The following is a 21,259-nucleotide window of genomic DNA, read 5'->3' on the forward strand; positions in this document are numbered from 1 at the left end:
CCAATTGTGGTGGTGTGAACAGGTGCATGGATCTCAACAGTAATCAGGCTTTTTGAAATGGTCTTCTTGCTGTGTTGAGAGTTTACCCCAGATAAATACAATGGAGACAGCTGAAAAGTGCAGTGCTTTCTGCCATATCACACAGGAAACAATCAGATATAGTATCTAGACTTGAAATCCTCCTAGACTAGGTGGAGTTGAGGCTAGAGGGTAGAGAGGTAGCTTGCCTTAGGTCTGCAATAGCCTTATATTTGAGCTGTGACCTCACAAGGGACTGATAAGCTCTCTACACATGGAACATACAGAAACCTATGTAGATTTATTGCACATTTATTGGAATTTTATTTATTTATAAATATCAAATCAAATAATACAATTCAGTCATGTTTAAAATGTTACTTACTCTGAATTTAAAAGAACAAGCAGCCCAACTAATGCCCTGAAATGGTGACTTCTGTGGGACTCCACAAACGGTCCCAAACACATGTGAAATGTCTTTACCTAAAGAACTGTCTCCTTTTCTAGTCTGCTGCTACTATCCATGCTTTTTCAAGTTTTCAACCTCGCCCATCACATTGCATGCCCTACTGCTTAAATTGCCAGGTACTCACCATCTTGCATTGATTGTTAAGGTTTCAGATTCAAGGTTATAGATTCACTGCTGCTGTCCAGCATGTATCAGATTTTACCCACACCACCACCTTAGTGGAAGGAATAAGAAACTTTCCTAGCGTGCATGATTCAGCACTCAAAAATTAGCAGCGAGGTGGCCTTTTACAACCAGTATAATGGTTTAAAATAACTGGAAATTTGCAATAGCAGAAATCTTTCTGTAGCCTTGATAACTTTCTAAACTGATGCACTGAAGTTCTATTTACCTCAGCCCCATTTTAAAAATGGATTCAAAAGTCTGATCTCTCAAACTAATGGTGCAACTTTGCAAGGGGCTAAGCACCTTCAGTCCATACTGATTCGAGGAAGTGACTCTTTACCTTTCAGGATCAGCTCCTCAGAATTTTAACAAACATATATAATAAAGAATTATTTTGCAAAAAGTCAAATGCTTCTATGATTAGACTTCCTTTATCTTGTCACAAATGTTATCTGGGAAACTTGGAGCACTTTAAAAATCACAAAGCATGTGGATTCTTCTTCATAGATAGAACATGCTCTTAGTACGCTATACAGACACACAGCAGCAGACAAAACAGCCAAATAAACACTGTAGAAGTGTCAAGGGATTTTTCATCTACTCACCCCTTGTTAAAGTTTTTGTCATCATCCACCCACTGAATATGAACGTGTTCCTGAGGGTCTTCAGCATCTACTTTGCCACAAGTAATAGTGAAGTCTTTCATCTCTCTCAGAGCCTGCCTCAAAGAGTCCATGTTCTCAGCAGTTATCTGGACCATTACACCATCTAAAGAATCAAGAATTATCATGATCAGAAACAACCAACAGCCACATTTAAGAAAGAACATTCACAAGAGAGCTCAAAGCATTCTTCCTATTAGGATTCAATGTCAACGTGCAATATCTATTTGAAAGGCCACAAGTAGTAACGCTATAGAAAGCTGTTGGCTTAGTAGCATTGCCATCCTCAACACGTCGTTTATACCATGTAACATTTATGAACACAGCCTGGAGGACATACCAGTGGAAGCTGAAGTCTACCTACAGAACAGATTCAACCTTAGCAATGGCAACCATGAATTTACACGCACAGCCCTGCCACTGCACTGCACCCCTGTTCTGGAAATCCCACCTCAAGATACGAGAGGTAAACCATCATGATCATTCAAATATTTGGCCTCCAATGAGACCAGCAAGAAGGATTCCAGCAGCAACAGTGTTGTTTGTGATGTGGACACTTGCCCACCAGGAATCCCACCACAGCCAGCAACTCATTTCACACAGGCTGTTAAACAAAAATAAGTCACAGCTTTTGGATATTACCAGCCTGAATAAACTGTGTTTGCACAAGTAACTTGGTAACAAACAGTTCCATAAAACAGCAAGTTACTAATTCCTTGAGGTATCCCAACTCTCCAGCTGATGAGTTTCCAACCCAGCATCCTGAACTAAAAAAAATCATTTCTGGTTTAAGTAAAGAATGCAGCAAAACGACATATACTCAGCCTTGTTTTAATGTGGCACTTTTATAAGCCATGACCCTCCCTCAAAAATATAGGAGAGAGAGCACAAACTGGAGACTCAGCTCCATCATCTGACTCTGATGGCAAAGAAGGAATGAACTATGGTGACAACCCCGTTTAAACAAGCTTGACCTTTTACGCTATCACCTGACAGCGTATTAGGATACAAACCTCAGAAATTTATAAGCTTGCCCACTGCAAAGCTAAAATGAACAGGCTAATGCACAGCAGGGCTTCATCTCTTGCTATGGAGATAAACTCCAAGTTTCTCATGCTTGCAATTTTCTACTTCAGTCAAGGATTGTAAGCTCTGATCCCCAGCACAGGAGCCAAGTATTTCACGTTTACCCTCATTTTCTTGTACTGGTGTCCCAGGGCATCTGGACTAGTTATTCTCATTTTCTCAGTTAAATTAAGTTACAGGCCATAATGGAAAATTGTGTTTAGCTGAAGAGTCAGATAACACTGAGTAACCAGAGTGATTCTCAAATACCCAGGGCACAAGAACTAAGCTGTGCATGCTGCTCAAATATACAGTTTTCAGGAGGGAAGCAACGTTCTTTGAGCAAGCTGTTCATTCCTTACCTTCTACAATGCTGGACTTGGCAAGGTAGCCCGAAGAGGCTTTTAAAGCTCCACTGAACACAAAGAAGCTGGCACCAGTCACTGCAATAACAAGACTGATTTTAGAGAGGATCCTGTCAAAGCAATGCCTTATGCAAGAATCAGGTATTGCAGCTGTATCATCCACAGAGAAGCTAATAACCTAAATAAGGAATTATGTAGCACAAAGTTACTATGATTCCAGTGTGTATCAGATGCTTGGGCAGCAAGGGTGCCCTTGGCTGACGATATTCTAAACCTGATGACAATTTTTGCCAACCAAAGAATATTAATATTTAATTAGTTTATTTTTCACTAAGAATGAGGGGTTTGTTTTAGGGGTAAGCATGCACATTATGACCTTTAAAAAGTCCTCAGGCGATTAGAAACAATCTTACTTGGGCTTTTTGCTGATGACATTGTACTACTGACCAGTCAGGAGAGTGGCTCAAATTTTCTAAACTAGCTGCCAGCCAGCTTAAAAGCAAAAGCCCTTTGAATGGCCATTGTGTCTTCAGTACCACAACAGAGCTCCTTGAAATCCATCCTCCCATGCTCTATGCACAGAAAATACTACTTAGAAGTTAGTGCCAGCCCTAAAGGAACCAACATGCCAACGCATATCCTGAAGTTGTGAGTGAAGATCATGAATGTTCAGGGTTAGAAAAAAAATTTGTAGTCATTTGGAGACATCATGGAGCTTCTACATAAGATTATCAAATCTGACATGAAGTCTGGTAAAAAAAAAAAAAAAAAAAAAAAAAAAAAAAAGCCCTAACATTTTAATTCTTAAAATGTTAAGTTGCTATTGCATCATTTCACCTGGTCTTAATAAAAAATGAAGCCTGAAAATCAAATAGTCTAATTAACATACACACACAAAGCTCTTGCAGTTGTCCGTGAGGAGGGGTTAGGTACATTAAGGCTAGATCTGCACTACAAACTTACTTCTGTATAACTATGTCCCTGAGGGGTGTGAAAACCTGCTTTATTTTATGTCAGTTATGTGAGGCTCTTGAACTGGCAAGCTGCCAACTCAAATCTCAGCTGGACAAATTCAGACCACCACCAGTAACCATAGAGAGGTGTGATCTGAACCACAGATAGGGAACAAAAATCCACATCAACAGTATGCAATACACCTGTACCCCAATATAACACTGTCCTCGGGAGCCAAAAAATCTTACCACGTTATATTGAACTTGCTTTAATCCACCGGAGCACGCAGCCCCGCCCCCCTGGAGCACTGCTTTACCGCGTTATATCCGAATTCGTGTTACATCAGGTCACGTTATATAGGGGTAGAGGTGTACTTCAAACACCAGATTCAACTGAGGACATTGAAAAGGAGTGCCAGGAGGATGGGCAGGGTAATCCAGAGGCAAATAGGGCACTTCCTTATTATTCACATATTTGCATTGGGCCTTCCCATTATGCTGCATGTATGGAAGCCAAGGCCCATCAAGTAGTAGGAGCTCTCTAGTCATACAATTGTAACTGGTTTCTGTGCTAAATATTAATTTCAGAAGGTCCATGAATTAAAGGCAAAACCTGTTTTGGCATATTTACATATTTAATGGCAGCACAATAGACAAAAGAAAGTCATGCAAGGCGCTTTGGGTGGGAAAAGCCTCCATCTGCTCCCTTAGACCTGTCCCATCTCACCCTTTCTTGGCTGATTATGAATACTGATGGCCTGCGTCTGGTAGTTCCCATCATCATTCTGGACACACACTAGGTGAGAGTCTGCTTTCTCGTTGAAGCATGCTCCCCCGGCTAGAACATGCTCATTAGACTTGTTCATGGCTTTCATCATCTGCAAACAAAAAGAAAGTTTATCACTTTCATTTAGCCTCAAATCCTTCACATGGGTTATTAGCCTAAACGGTGGCTTGCGTGGTTTAATCTGGTTGAAGAATCTTATTAGAATGTATTCAACTGTGACACCTTTGCAAAGACTAGCAAACTTGGCAACAACACTCACATCATAACATTTTCAGAAGCACCTATGCCCATTTTCAAAAGTGCTTAAGTCTCACTGAAAGTGAATGAAATTTAGGAGCATAAGCATGTAAGATTAATTGTGGAGACAAGGTGGATGAGGTAATCTCTTTTATTGGACCAACTTTTGCTCATGAGAGAAACAAGCTTTCAAGCTTACACAGAGCACTTCTTCATGTCTGGACTGTGTAAACTCTGTAAATGCAAAAGTTTGTCTCACCAACAGAAGTAAGTCCAAGAAAAGAGATCACCTCACCCACCTGATGTCTGTGATATTCTGAGACCAACATAGCTAAAACACTACTGCATATAAGATTAATTGTAACAACCTCTCAATGAAACCCAAAAAAGCAAGGAAAATATCACATTATGGGACACTTCTTAACGAACCCTCGTGCTCACATCAACACATTTTCACTGACAGCACCAGACACTACACACACTCTTTTGATTCCAAGTGAAAAGGAAGCCCATTACACACAACACATTAATCTCCTGCTCAGTACAACACAAAACCTTATTTACAATATCAGCAAATATTCAACACTCACATATATGCACAGGTTAAGTGTGTGGTGTGTTTTAGGGGGGGGTGAGATATGAAATCATAGTTAAGGTTTTGAATTACTGCAGTGTGTTTCATTATTGGTTTCAGCACCTCATGTTCCAAAGGCAAGACTTCAGTGAAATGGCAGGCACCTTTACCAAGGGCACCATTTGCCCTGTCCCATTAGAAACAACATGGCAGCCTCACTTTCACATGGCAGGGCATTAGTTAAATGACAGGCATCTGTAGTGAGGGCAGGAGTAACTTCAATGCAACTGGGTATCTTTAAGTCCCAGTGACAGTTAGAGGAAATGACAATCATTTTGAGTACCGGAAAATTACGAGTGTAAAGACAAAGACCGAATACAGTAATTGTTAATACCTTTGCTTAATTACAGGCACACTCCCCAAATGTAGCCCGTGCATGAGTTTTCAGTAGTTTTAACTGAATGGACAGTCTGAATGATACAAACCAGCCTTTAGTTAGAAAAGAGGTGAAAAAAAAAGTTCTCAAAAAAGTCTCATGTTTAAAAAGAGATTAATTGAGAATCTCCAGAAATGTCAATTTTTCCTGTGCTGTAAATTTTGAGGAAGATACATTGTATTCTTCACATAATCAAGAGGCTGAATCCCAGCTTCAAGCAGAAAACTGAACCCAACCTAATACAGAGCTGCTGATACACCTTTTTACTACAGGCATTTCCGCAAGCTTCAGTTTAGCACAGTTAGCAAACAATACAAAACTGAAGATAACAAATAAACAAACCCTGGACAAACAGTTAAACCATAGTGAAATTAACTACCATCTATTGTGTATTGCATATACAATCTTCAAGTACAGTAGCTTTAGATCCATACCGGCTGAAATGGGGGGGGGAGTTTCCCCTTCACAATGGCAGTCAAGAATTAATACACCTTATAATTCAGTTACTAGCCTTCCTGTATCTTTCTGCCTCAGTAATTCCATCTTCTCAAATCTCATCTAAAAATAGCTTTTCCCATTGCCTATATACGTATTTTCACTCTCCCCACTATTATTTCCACTCTAAAGCATGTTGGAATGCATTTTGTATGGAAAACCTAATATGAATTCAGTTATATAAAACCTTATATGAAATGCAGCATCTGCTCTGATGCTATAAGAGCTTTTAAAAATGCCATTCTGCACAGGAAACACCTCGATGAGGTCTCAAACAAGTCTGCAAAAGTGATACATTTTAGGCACAACTCTTATAAGGCAATTGCTTGTTCTCTTCTCAAAGGAATGCATATTACTTCTTGGGAGCCAGTATGGTCTGAACACAGAACTGGGAGCTAGGAGCACTTCAGTTCTAATCCTGGCTCTGTCATGGTCCCCTGTATGCCTTTGGGCATGTCATTTAGCTGCTGTCTCAGTTTCCCAATCTGTAAAATTAGTATAATACTATATCCCTCTCACTGATGCATTGTAAGTGCCCCTACCCTCCACATACTCCCCTTCCCTCAGTTCTCCACCCAGCATCCCATTAGGGCTAGAAGGTTTACATTCAATGCATCAAGGCGTTCCTTGGTACATCAATGCATGCGTCAGGAGAAGTATTCTCAGAGATCCTAGCCTCTCCAGAGGCTGGGTGATGGACTCCGGTTGCCCCCACCCCATCCCTGAAGGAAAAAAGATTAAATGCATACAACATATAGCTCTATTTACAACATTAATGTTATAAATGTAAATACAAGAGGTCAAGAAATGCAAAATTTAGCATTGTAGCAACAGTTACCATTTTGGATTATTAATTAGACAAAATTCAAATTAAATTTAATATATATAGTTGACAAAGTTAGTATTATTTGAGAATTTGAACCCTAGCATTTCTCGAGATTGTGTGTTCAAATTTGCAATGGTTATTTTATATTAACAATTCCTTTTTCCTTTTTAAATTGAATTTGACTTTCTTACCTTCCTGCAGTTATCTGTTCCTAATTTACATTGGTTCAAATAATGGAATAGCTCAAACTCTCAAATTAAGTCATATTTCAACCATTATACATTTAAACTAAGAGAGGTTAGTCAAGAAATTATTTTGAAAGTAAGTTCTTCCATATATTTTGTTCAATAATCCACTGAATTCAGGGCTTCCCTCCAGATAAATGGACAATTCTAGTTCACCTCCAAAATCAATTTTTAACTTCATTAAGAACCACACTGCATCGTACAATTTCAAGACTTCAGTTCATCAAATAAGTTCTGCAGTGCTTGTGGAATCTTGATATCTGTTCTGTTTGAACAGAACTGTGGAGGGACTGGTCTTGTGCAACCCCTTTATACTTATTAGTTTTTCCTCAAGAAAATTCAAATTTGGTGATCCCCTTATATCCGTAACCCAGAAGCTGTTCGTTCAGGTATTTTTTTCAAGTGACTAATCAGCAGGATATTAAAGGGCTAATCCTAGTCTAGTGCCCAGGTTTATTTGTTGTATCTATAAGAAATTCTCTTGTTTGCAAACCTCTCTAGTGCTTGCAGGAATCTACCTGGACAGATCATTTCTCTTTGAAAGAATTAATACAAATGCATCCTTTTCTCAAGTTGATGCTCCATCTCTATTTGGCAAGTATTAAAATCCATTTCTCTGCAATTCTGTTTCATTCTTATTTGGTGCTATGTCATAGATGGAAAGCATAAGACTGACTCCTGTCTCCGCTACTGATTTCCTTTAAAACCTCAAGGAGATCATTTGTCACTAGCCCTTTAGATACTTCACCACTGAATTATTACCTCTCCATTGTTTGGTCCCCAATATTGTTCAAATCACTCAACAATGATTGTCACTCAACAGTTTGACTGTGAACATCAGCTAAGTCTAAAAGACAGCTGAAGCTTTTCTCATGCAATTAAATCAAACTCTTATTTCTAATGTGCAGAGATATATTTTGCATTAAAATCTTCAAAGATCCAACAAATACCTTCACAAACACTACGAATACACAACATGTACTTGGAGAAAGTTCATTTTTTCCTCACTTTACACCCATACAGCATGTGTTATTTAACTGATTTTACTCAAATCAGAATAGTATGTGCAACTCTCTAACCCCAGATTTTCAATTAATTACATTTGAAGTTTATTTAAAAGTAATAACCTCTGTATAAAGAAGAGCAACTATTCATTATTTTTAACTAATGCCACACTGAACTGATCTGTGCATAACTCATTTCTGTAGGCAATTCATATATAAAAAATGTATACATAATACATTTATAGTTTAATTCTGAGGCAGTTTTCACTGCCAGTGGCAAACACAATAAATTCCTTTGGACCCAATCTCTCTCATCTTTAAATTGTACTAGATTACACATATATATTTACTCAAGTATTACCTCATTATATCTGTTGCTGGGGATTTTGATGCTGGTTTTTCTCACTTCCATATCAACCACTAAACCTTGGACCACTGGCAACGTATACTGGTAATTTCTGAAGTCCTTGTGTTTTAGAGGAACAAAGAAGTGAAACAACGTAGTCATTAATGACACAGGGTAGTTCTCCTTTCAGAAAGAGACCAAGGTACAGAACTATTAAATAGAAGTATAATGCATAAAATTTAATATTCTCCTGACTCATGCACCATTACTCTAGATAGGAAAACGTGATCTTTTTCTGCATTCTGCTAGATTAGACAGAGACCTCAGATTCACCAGGAGTAAGAGTAAGGCATGTACCAAATGGAGAATTCCCTACACTTAAGAATTAACAAGTTAGCTCCAGCTAGAACTTTCTATAATCACAGAATTATGACCAAATTTTTTAACAGTGGTCTGAGCAGCAAAATTTAGATCCAGATCCAAAAATTCACAGTGGTTCAAGACCCAGAGTTCTGATTTGGGCACATCATTAATATTTATTGCATCATCAAAAGTTGCTGTCTGATATCTAGATTAGACAATAGGCCACCACCCAAATACCACAATAACAGTGTTTTGCAAGTTAGTTACTATACAAATAAATTAAGATAATCTTATAGTACAACATTCCCTTCCATATATACAGACAGAACAAACAAACAAAAACCCCACTCATCACTTACTGCAAGAAGATTCATAATTGTGTGTCCAGTCTCCCCAAACAATGGCTTACGAAATCTAACGCTGAAAAGTGGGCATGGATAAACTAGGAAAATAAAAAAATGAGTAATCAGATTCAGATTCACCTACTGAAAGGTTATGCAAAAAGTGGACTGAATCTAAGCCTCTTCATATAGGAAAATCTAAACAGAAGGACGAAAAGTACATTTCTGACATGCCAATGGCAGCAAAATATCTGCATTCCCTGGCACACTTATCCATATAAAATTTTATCTATGATACAACTTAACATGCACAGGGATGTGCTTGGTCATGTTACATTATGTTGCAGCAAATTTATGAGGAAAAGTGAACTAAATATAAATTATGCCAAGAGTTTCAAAAAGGATGTCTAAAGTAAGGCTCTTAAATCCTTATTTTCTAAAGTACTGTGTCCCCCGAGCTACTGAAATCCATGACAGCCTGTGAACCACAGCAGCTTTGAATATCAGATCACTTGTTTAAGTGTTCATCAATTATAACAGATACACATAAAAGTTAAACTAATTATACACACACACACACACACACACCCCTCAACCAAACAATGAATGCCGAAATTAATGATCTTTATTAATGTGGTTGTTAATGTTTTAATAATCACCTACAGACTTCATCATTTTACATTAAATTCTGCCACTTGCTTCCTGTAATAAGTCAATAATATATATTACTACAGTTAAGAGAACACATGCTACTTACACATGCTACTTACGTCTGTATTCAGCTCCAAGTCTCAGCATCAGTCGGATGGGGAACACTTTAGCCCAAGGAGTCTCCCATTTCTGAACGAGAATACCAAACAAGTAGGGTGGAGTTGGGAGCACCAGGTCCTGCAGTGACTGATATGTAGATGTCACATATAAAAATCCACCATGTTCCTTACTGCCAAGAAAACTCTGGCTGAAAAAGGAGTGTCCCAAGCTGCCCACGACATTACCTAGGAACCATGAAGTTCATTATTTTACTGCACTAAAGTCCACCAAAAAAGTCACTAACTGGTTTTAAAAGAGAAAAATAAGATTAAACACACACTTTTCTTCCTGGAATTACATCCTTAGTTAACTCCCATTCGTCACATTACAGAATGAAAATACTTGCTACCCAAGAAAGTTCAGGTTACCCCTTATTCTACAGTATCTTTGTGCTGAAATTTCCACCTCAGACTACAGATGCATCAAAACATATTGGGGAGGCAACAGATTTGTTCAACCATTGCAAATTATGTCAGTCCTTAAAACTAAGTTTAGAAAAGTTTTACACATGCAATAAGCGATTCCCACATCATGTCAAGCTTTGTGATCTGCTGCATCAGTGATGTCCCTCAATTTGGGTTTCCCAAGCATCTTAGAGGTCAATGTGATATAACTAAGTCTTAAAGCTTAAAAACATAGGGCTTGTCTATACTTAAAATGCTAGAGCGGCGCAGCTGTAGCGCTTCAGGGTGAACACTACCTACGCCAACAGGAATGATTCTCCCTTCATCGTAGGTAATCCACCTCCCCAAGAGGCAATAGATAGGCCGCCAGAAGAATTCTTCTGTTGACCCAGCGCTGTCTACACAGGGATTTAGGTCAGTTTAACTATGACACTAAGAGGTGTGGATTTTTCACACCGCTGACCGATGTAGTTAACCCAACCTAATTTTCTAGTGTAGATGAGGCCTTAAAAAAATAAAAGCAATTCTGCTCCACTTAATATCCACTTGTGACATGAGCGCCATGAGTCCTGAAACATTTACGAAGCCATATTTGTAGAAACACATACACAAAGGAGCGCACACATTCATTTCTGTACTTGCCTGATTTAGGTCCATGTGTGTAAATCAGGGATTGTGCACACAGCTACACAGGCACCAACGCCCTTACTCTTAATTTGTATATGAACATCAGGGGATAGACTACATGTTTACTATGCTATCTAGTCATACTTAGAGAAAAAGACAGTTATTTTGATATGCACCTTGAGTATGAATGGAGCTTGCTTTCAGTTTTGTTATTGAGGTGCAATTCAAGAGGTGTATTACATTGAGATTAGGGATCCACTGAAAGTTTGGCTTCCACAGTGCCTCAAGCTATGAAAACCCCTAACAGAAAACCTGTTTTCAGGGCTTTCATGACCTTACATGGACTCTCCAATGCAGAAACTGGACACTTCTGTTTAATGAATCAGGTACAACCACATTTGCTCCAACCCCTCAGACAGAGACCAACATCTACAAGATCTTCACCAAGTATTCTCAAAACTATGATACCTGCACGAGGAAATAAGGAAACAAATCAATGAGCCAGACGTGTACCCAGAAGCCTCCTGCTGCAAGACAAGCCCAAGAAAGAAACCAACTGAACTCCACTGGCCATCACCTATAGTCCTCAGCTTAAACCTCTACAATGCATCATCAGTGATCTACAACCCATCCTGGACAATGATTCCTCGCTTTCACAGACCTTGGGAGGCAGGACAGTCCTCGCCCACAGACAACCCGCCAACCTTAAGCTTATTCTCACCAGCAATCACACACCATGCAACAAATCTTGATGCCAACTCTGCCCACATATCTACACCAGCGACACCATCACAGGATCTAACCAGACCAGCTACAACATCACCAGTTCATTCACCTGCACGTCCACCAATGTTATATATGCCATCATGTGCCAGCAATGCCCCTCTGTTATGTACATCAGCCAAACTGGACAGTCCCTACGTAAAAGGATAAATGGACACAAGTCAGATATTAAGAATGGCAATATACAAAAACCTGTAGAACACTTCAACACACAATAGCAGATTTAAAGGTAGCCATCCTACAGCAAAAAAACTTCAAGACCAGACTTCAAGGAGAAACTGCTGAGCTTCAGTTCATTTGCAAATTTGACACCATCAGCTCAGGATTTTAGACTGTGAATGGCTAGCCAACTACAAAAGCAGTTTCTCCTCCCTTGGTGTTCACACCTCAACTGCTAGAAGAAGGCCTCATCCTCCCTGATTGAACTGACCTCATTATCTTATCCTCATTCTTGCCTGCATATTTATACCTGCCTCTGGAAATTTCTATTACATGCATCTGACGAAGTGGGTATTCACCCATGAAAGCTCATGCTCCAATACATTTGTTCGTCTATAAGGTGCCACAGGAGACTCTGTCGCTTTTGACTTCAATTATGTTATTCATATAGCTGGAGTAGCATAACTTAGTTTGACTTACTCTGCTAGTGTAGACAAGGCCTTAAACATATTCCAAGTCTGGGGAGTGGCCAAACCAGTTCTTCAGAGACAAAGGCGCAGGCTTATGCCTCAGCCAGGTCTAAACAAGGTCAATGGGCCATTACCTGCTAAGTGGCTATTCCTTGGCAGGAAAAGGGGCTTGGGTAGAAAATCTACATTTTTAGCAAAGCAGCAGCATGGGGTTCCCATCCACACAGTCTCCCAGGCGCCATGCTCCCTGCTGGAAATGCCTCTTAGTGGATAAGACTATAAATAGAAGGAGCAGACACCCCAATGGACCCCGCGCCCTCCCCCTCCTCTTTCTCTCTGTTGATTCACTGCACCAGAAGGAACAAAGGAAGCAGCAGATGGAGCTCTAGTGTCCAGGTGCCAAGTTTAAATAGTGAATGAAAATTATGAAAAAAAAAATGCCCAGGAAAGAGCTTTCTCTTTCCTCTGAAACAGCTTTCAAGTATGTGTCTTGGCTCTCTGCCCATTTCCAAATCACGGAAAACATTTCTTTCTTGCCTATCTTTTCTCCTCTACTATTATTCAAATAAATGTTATGAGCCCAATGCAAAAATTATGGTTGAAGTTCTTCAGTGAGATTACATTACCATAATAGTATCTTCTAGCCTTAAAATATATGAGTCTTTGAATTATTTTAAGTGTAGCTATTTAATTCTATACATCTCCCTCGTGTACTGTTTGTACAAAAGACAATAGGAAATAAAGCTATATACTATTGTACAGTTCTGTAACATGGATTACTGTCCAACAGAGATAATGAAGAGACCAAACATTTCCATTTGTGACTGAAGCCAAGTATTGAATCAGAAGTGAAAGGCACCAGCATTCTGAAGGCAACAGCTCAAGGGATGCATACTTTGGCTGCCTACAGGACAATTTTCATCCCAACCCAAATTGAAAGTCAGGTTATAAACCCAGCAAGAGTGGAAACTACAACTCAATCATCCAATACCCTGTTACCATAAACCACAGCCAGATCCTATTATTTACTCCGCACACAACACTTAGTTATTTCAGAAGCTTCTAGCGAAAATGCAGCTGTAAATAAAGGAACCTCAACTAGGCTATCCTTCTCAAAAGCATATAATTTAACTTAGACTATGTTATAACTTCCTTGTAAAAAGAAACAAGTCTAGAGTAGTTCCAAAATACAGAAAAAGGTGCCTTTGCTAGTAGCTGCCACATGCATGTGATGTAATAAGATTAATATTATTTATAAATTGCCATAGGTGTGCATGATGCATCTAAAGCAGCTTTGCAGAAGTTCAATACCAACTAAGTACTCTGTTATGCTGGATTACCCTTGACCTTAAATCCCAAGCAGCTCTATAGATTTATTTAAAAAAACAACAACAAAAAATCATCACACGCCAGTCCATTGGTGTGACTTTCCTCCTGAAGGCCTATTCCGACTGTCTTTAGTTCTTCACTGGGTCTTCTTCGCTTAATGAGCAACAAATTTTGTATATTTATTAGACAATACTTTTTGACCTCATTGGTTAAACTAGTTCATACCAGGAAAGGGGAGGGAAAGGACCACCATGTTTCTTCATTACTTGCTTTAAACAACTTTCCAGTTTCAGCTATTTCCATATTTTAACTGAGGACAGGCTGGCTTCCAACTCAAGTTCTCTACCTTATTATTTACAAACAGATTTTTAGGTGCCAGTATATTCTCATGCACCCATATCCTTATAACATACAAAATGAGATGTCCCTACTTAGTGCTCAGTGAAACCATATGGGTGGAGCTTTTTAAAATTGATGTCTTCCATATCGTTTGATGAATTCCATGTCAGATAATTGGTCCCAGTATCATTTCTTAATATGTTAATATGCAATTAAGTGGAGTGGGAGCTGCCTCAGTTGCAAAGTCAGCCCTCATTTCATCATGAACAGTAACCACCATCAAGGACTGCCTAAGATTAAATGCCAGTCATAAAGGTGGAAATTTGTGCAACTTAATCCTGCAGCAACAGAACTGAATCACTAATACTTGGGGGAAATCAGGCCAGTTGAATTTCTACAAAAAAATTTCATACTCTCTGCTTAAAAATGTGAGACACAAACCAGACAGCATGGCAGTGAGGGCCAAATACATACACAGGAGAGAACCATATATCTAACACTTTGGTTCAACGTGCTTTAGAAGATGCCAAGTTTGAGAAAACAAATATAAAGCTGAACACACTAGATTTTTTTTGTGCCTCATCTCTTCTCCATGCCATGGTGTGGCCATCTTCCCTAGGCTTTGTCTCTGTGCCTGAGTAATGTATGTTCCACCCTCTTGGCCCCATCATTTTGTTCCCCCTCTGGCCCCTAAATGCTTTGTTTGTTGTCAAGCTCCCTGCTGAAGTGTTGCTTGTCTTGTTTTGAAATGGTAGGCTAATGCTTTTCTGTTGTGGTAGTAATCCCATGATGATGTCTTTGTGTTGGATAAAAGCCCAGCAGGAAGTCTAGTAAGTTGAGAAATGAGAACTTTGTCCATGTCACTGCCTTCTTTGAAGCAGTCAGGCATGCTAATTGAAAGCTGCTCCATATGCCTTAGTTCACTAGCTTTTCTTTTGCTGGAATATAAGAAGTACTTCCATTTTAATATTGACTAATGTAAATCTGGCAACAGGTGATTTAGTTCCACTGCCTAAACACATTATATTTGCGTAAGATTTTGTTTAATTTTTATTACATTTTTCATTAAATGACCATGAATCATTAAGAGGAGCACCACAGACGCCAAATACAAAGTTCATATATAAAGATGTACATATAAAACCTGGATAAATGAGAGAGGCTTCTTCATACACCTTCAATTCTGGAGTATAATGCACAGAGATGAATGAAAAACAGCAATTACGCTTGGTTTAAGAGCCCTGCATTTTAAAATATATTTTATGCATACAATCCATACTGGAACCCTGTATTTTTTCTTCAAAATGTCAGCAGTTATGCAATTAAAAACTCTTTATACACCTAACAGACCCCAGCTTGACAGTGAATTGACATACTTTATGAAGAAAATCATAGCAGTTTCAAAGCAGAATCTTCAAATTAGCATCAACATTGCACTAAATGTGGTTTTATGCAACTTTACCCCATATACAATATACATATAAAAACAACACTTAAGATTTTTACTTCCATGAAGGTGGAGTTGAAAAGTGAAGAACTGAGACGGAAGAGCTAGCACATATATTTAATTTTGTTTCCTGAAAATTCACCAAAGGTTTGTGCACATGTCTTGTTACTTACCTAAATCTAGCAAAAATAATTATCACATATTTTCAGTGACAAAAACTAAGGAACCAATTTCTGTATCCTAGCTGTTCAAGACACTATATTGATAATCAGTATGGTTACGTTCCTCCCTATTTACCTTCTGCAGCAAACTTTTTTCAGAAAACAAAAAATTACTTCTGTTCCCTGGCAGCAGCACCAATTCAAATAAATATATTATAGTCAAGAAATAAAATTGCTAGGCAGGCTTTCAAGCAGTCTCTAATTTCTTTAATAAATTATCATTCACTCCAAATCCACTCTCACAGACTGATAAACATGAGGGGTGCAGCACCTCTGATAAAATGGGCAAAATTGGAAGCTTAGACATGTCTATAATAACCAGCATGCTTGTTAACAACACCCAAGAAATTACAGTCACACAGGAGAAATTCTCATGGCACCTCACTTTTTTTTTTCCTCTTGGTAAATAGAGAGGAAAACAGCCAGAGGAAAGTCTGCAAGTATCCCATATTTATGAGTGCATATTTTATTTCTCTCATAGGCACATGACTTGGAAGAGGAAAGGATGGATATGTACAGAATGCATTATATGCTGCTGTGGGAATTTATCCTGCATGCCATGATTTATGAAAGCCTGAGTGAGAATCATTTTTATATCATACAACTACTCAATATACAATTTGTTTCTACTACAAGTCTGAAATATAGCAATAAGTATTTTCAAAACTACCTCAAAAACTGGGAATTCTTGAGTGCTGGAGTTTGGTTTCTGATTAAAAATTGTAAAACAGCAAGCACTACCTCTCTCTTAGCACTGCGATGTAGTACATCAAATTATTACCAGTAGAGTGCTAAAAATAGGACTCAGAATACATTATGTAGAAGTTATAAATTACGTATCTCCGTAATGTAATTGTACACTGTAGCACTGCAATATATACATCATCATAGTTAGAAAACAACGATTCTGCATTGTTGGTTAAGTCAGATTTGGAAATTATTTATTCCCACATATCTGAAACCAGTAAGGCCACGTGACAATGGTACATTTTGTATCAAGCACCTTCACCGGACAAGCTGACCTTTGTTGTAAAAAGACAGATATTTTGAGACCCTCTTTTTCATTATCTCACTTAACAGTTGGATTCAATCGATCATTCAAAGAGCACTTTGGATGATTATTCACAATACTTTGTACAGAACATGAAACAGATGATCTGTGCATGTATATTAATTTTTAATATAAATCCCTGTGTGCAATACGTTTTCTCCTCTAGAGGACTAACTTGGAGTACAAAATAAATTAACATATCTAGATATTTTATAACATTTTTTTTTCTTTATGACCAATGATTTTTGGATTCTTGTGAGTGGCAATTGTTAAAGTGACAGCCTGTTTGTCCAGTGATATCTAAATTAGATACAAAAAACTATGTTAATACAACTTTATGGTTGGGATTTCATAACTATCAAAGACAGGAAATTCTGGTATGATTCCTACAGCAACTGCAATTCATCCATGCCTTACATATATACATAACATTACTTTATGACATCAATGTTTATGCTGTAATGTGGCCAACTTACAATTACTATAGGAAATCATAATTTTGAATTACCTAATTTTAGTGCATTTACCATAACCACAATGCTTCATTAACAATTTCTTGCATTTTTTTTCCATGTGTTGTTAAAATCTGAGTGCAAAACTGAAATTATTGTTATATTATTTATTATTTGTATTACTGCAGTGCCGAAGAGCCCTAGTCTGGAGCTCACTGTGCTAGGCACTGAAAAAAATAAGGGCTACCAACTTCAAATGTATGTAACTCTTGCTCAAATTCTGAGGACAGCACCTGGCACACCAGACCAGGCACTGAATAAATGCATGGAAGAATCCCTCTTTACAGATTACAGAGAGATTTTATGGAGACTACTCCAGCCTTAATGCTGTAGTAGCATATGATGGGCCTTTATTCACCTTACCCCTTCTCATGTGTGCATGCCTGGCTCAGAAGCAGTTCCCCTGCCCTCCCCTATACACTTGCACACTTTGAGCACTTAGTAAGAGCTGAAAATAATTTTACCTTAGAGCAGGGGTCGGCAACCTGTGGCACGCGAGCTGATTTTTACTGGCATGCTGCTGCCAGTTGGGGTCCCAGCTGCTGGCCCCACTCAGCCCGCTGCCTGCCTGGGTGAACAGAATCCCAGACCGGCAACGGGCTGAGCGAGGCCAGCGGACAGAACCCCAGGCCAGCAGCGGGCTGAGCAGCTCAGAGTGCTACCGATCTGGGGTTCCGTCTGCCGCCTGCACTGCTGGTCTGGGGTCCCGGCCGCCAGCCCCGCTCAGCCCACACCCGGCCTGAATGGATGGAACTCCAGGCAGGCAGTGGGCTGAGCGGGGCCAAAAGCCGGGACCCCGGCTGGCAGGAGCCGGCGGCCAGAATTCCAGACAGTCAGCTGGCTGAGCCGCTTAGCCTGCCGCTGGTCTGGGGTTCCAGCCGCCGGCCCTGCTCAGCCCACTGCCAGCCTGGGTGAACGGAACCGCAGCCGGCAGCAGGCTGAGTGGGGCCGGGACCCCGGCTGGCAGGAGCTGTCAGACAGAACCCCAGACCGGCAGCGGGCTGAGCGGGGCTGGCGGACAGGACCCTGGCTGGCAGGGGCCAGGGGACAGAACCCCGGACTGTCAGCGCGGGTGGCAGACAGAACCCCAGACCGTCAGCACGCTGAGCCGCTGCCAGTCGGGTTCCGTCGGCCGGCCCCTGCCATCCAGCATCCCTGCTGCCAGCCGTGCTCAGCCCACTGCCAGTCTGGGGTTCTGTTGGGAGGCCCTGTAAATGTAAAATATATTACTGGCACACAAAACCTTAAATTACTGAAGACTTGGAATGCCATTTCTCAAAGGTTGCCAACCCCTGTCTTAGAGAGTCACTTCTGAGCTGAAAAAAACAAGAAAAAATTCTATCCAAGTACAATTTTTTGAAAATTACAGACAGCTGGCAAAAGGGGCTTAGAAGGAAAGCACTTCCCCTTCAATATAATTGTTGCTACTGCAATGCTACCCTCTTCTCCAACTAGAGCTTAGATATTTTGTTTTATTTACTGCACTTCCATTTACCTTAGTGAATATCATACTAATACTGAATACTAATAGCTGAAGTGAACTCAGACCACTACCAATTTTGATCACTAAGTTTTCTACTTCTAAATAAAAATAAATTCTCAATTTTATCAAAGCAATTCTCTAGTCCATTAATGTTATTTATTGAAGTCACCTACTACAGATTTCAAAGAGAAATCATTCCCACCTGCCAAGGCGTCCCGATAAAGTTGCACAAAATGATTAAAGATATCCTTCGGCAAACACTTCTCATCAGGTAAACACTGCAGGAGAATCACTACCTCCGACTGCCCCACTGCATGCATTCCCTTTGTAGTGAAACACCAGCACTTCCTGTTCACATCTGCAGAGAGGAAAACATGACTCAGGCTGGAAAAAGTAGATTTCCACTCAAGATCTGTTTGCCATGCCCAAACTTCACTATAGGAAGACAGCACATTTAAAAAAAAATCAATTACACTAACATTACATAACTCTGGCGCTTGCTCCTAAGATACCTTCGGCTCTATGACTCAAATCTTGCACACAAACATGCCTGAACACAACAGAGCAGATCAATACAACAGGTGTCTGCATTCCAAAATAGGGGTGGAATGTGCATGAGGGCAGAGGATTCGGGGATGGCTAATCGGATGGTGCATAACATGGTCCACTGGGCCACTACACTGCTTTGAGGTTTGGGAAAGGGGGATGTAGGACATGTTCTAAGAAATATGAACATGTTGCTGTTGAGTCAGATGCTGAGAGTAGCAAAACCAGCACCCATTTTTAAAAGTGCATTTTTTATCTTTTGTATGAGCATTTAGTGACCCTAAAAATGTGTTGCTGCAAAAGTGTTCTGCTTTTTATTTTGAAATAAAAGTGGAGACCAACTGAGGCACTTAAACTAAAAGCCTCCCCACTCCTACCCCCTCCATAATATAGACAAGACGATCTGAGAGACCAGGTGTTTTCAGTGAGGGCTGTCTGACCCTGGAACTCACTTCACCCCCTGGGTCTGACAGAGCCACAGTCCTGCTTGTTTTCAGAGCATCACTGAAAGAGACTTGAGAAGGGGTCAAGTGGATTAACAATGAGGGGAGGATTGGTGAATAACAGTGAGCCCTGTTGGGTTGGATGGGTATGTAGGATGCTCCAGGCGCATGTACAGATAATTTTAGACAAAAATACAAACTGGACTAATCCAACCTAGAGCATGGGATAGGTGCATTTTATAATTTAATAGGAATAAAAATATAGTACATTTTACTTCCATGCAGCAATTCACAGATTGTGGGCAGTAAATATCAAATGCTGTGTTTTCAACCAAGAATATGTATACAATCTTTTTGCCCCCCTCTTATTAAATAAAAAATAACTTACAATTCACAATTTTAACCATGGATAGCAAATTTGCATTTAAAACAAACACAAGTGGGTCAGGGCTGCCATCTTCCAACTGCTGCATCACAGAGATCTGAGAAGGTCTTTCTTCTACAGCATAGTCTATAAGAAAAAATGCAACATGAAGTCATTTGCTTATTTGGACAGTAATCTTCTCAGCAATGTAATCAGCTAAGCAATGACATCACTCTAATGTATACAGTTTGATTCACTTACATTTTACCTGACATTTTAAAATTTATTTTGTTCTGATACTTGTTGGGCAAGGATTTTCAAATTTCAATGATTTGAGTACCTGACTCCAATAGGCCCCTTTGAAAACTCCAGCCTTAATTTTTATCAACTAATTTAATTTTAATAATAATTGGAGATATACCTATCTCCTAGAACTGGAAGGGACCAAGGTCACTGAGTCCAGCCCCCTGCCTTCACTAGCAGGACCAAGTACTGATTTTTGCCCCAGATTCCTAGATGGCCCCCTCAAGGACTGAACTCACAACCAACCCTGGGTTTAGCAGGCCAATGCTCAAACCACTGAGCTATCCCTCAATAGCAGTAACAACCTGAAAAATCAATCCTTTGACTTCCTTTTAGAAACAAGTGTTAGTGTAGATTACAATGTGAAATTCTAAAAAAAAAACCAAAACTTTAACACTTAGTATTTATATTGTGGTAGCACCTAGGAGCTTCAGTCACAGAGTTTACAATCTAAATGCAACAGCAAAGGAGGGAGCATCACGTGAAACCACATTTTTAAAAAAAAATGGACAGAAGATTCAAATCCTGTGTCTCAAATTTATTCAGTAAGATACTCAAACTATAGACACTTTCTTTGATTAGATCCATACGAACTGAGTGTTTAAAAATAAACACCC

The 21,259-nt window shown here is 39.5% G+C and overlaps 1 protein-coding gene across 1 annotated transcript in view; it reads right to left on the reverse strand.

The window, feature by feature from the left end:
- Positions 1 to 21,259, reverse strand: part of ZFYVE9 (zinc finger FYVE-type containing 9) — a 98,332-nt gene that overhangs the window by 6,434 nt on the left and 70,639 nt on the right. Inside the window, exons 9-16 of the mRNA XM_050961653.1 lie at positions 20,364 to 20,486; positions 19,189 to 19,344; positions 10,122 to 10,346; positions 9,370 to 9,452; positions 8,663 to 8,767; positions 4,425 to 4,575; positions 2,742 to 2,822; positions 1,258 to 1,420 (exon numbers count right to left, since the gene is read on the reverse strand). Of these exons, the coding sequence (XP_050817610.1) occupies positions 1,258 to 1,420; positions 2,742 to 2,822; positions 4,425 to 4,575; positions 8,663 to 8,767; positions 9,370 to 9,452; positions 10,122 to 10,346; positions 19,189 to 19,344; positions 20,364 to 20,486 (1,087 nt within the window). The remainder of the gene's footprint in view (positions 1 to 1,257; positions 1,421 to 2,741; positions 2,823 to 4,424; positions 4,576 to 8,662; positions 8,768 to 9,369; positions 9,453 to 10,121; positions 10,347 to 19,188; positions 19,345 to 20,363; positions 20,487 to 21,259) is intronic.

The sequence above is a fragment of the Gopherus flavomarginatus genome, chromosome 7, assembly GCF_025201925.1.
Source record: "Gopherus flavomarginatus isolate rGopFla2 chromosome 7, rGopFla2.mat.asm, whole genome shotgun sequence".
Lineage (NCBI taxonomy): Eukaryota > Metazoa > Chordata > Testudines > Testudinidae > Gopherus > Gopherus flavomarginatus.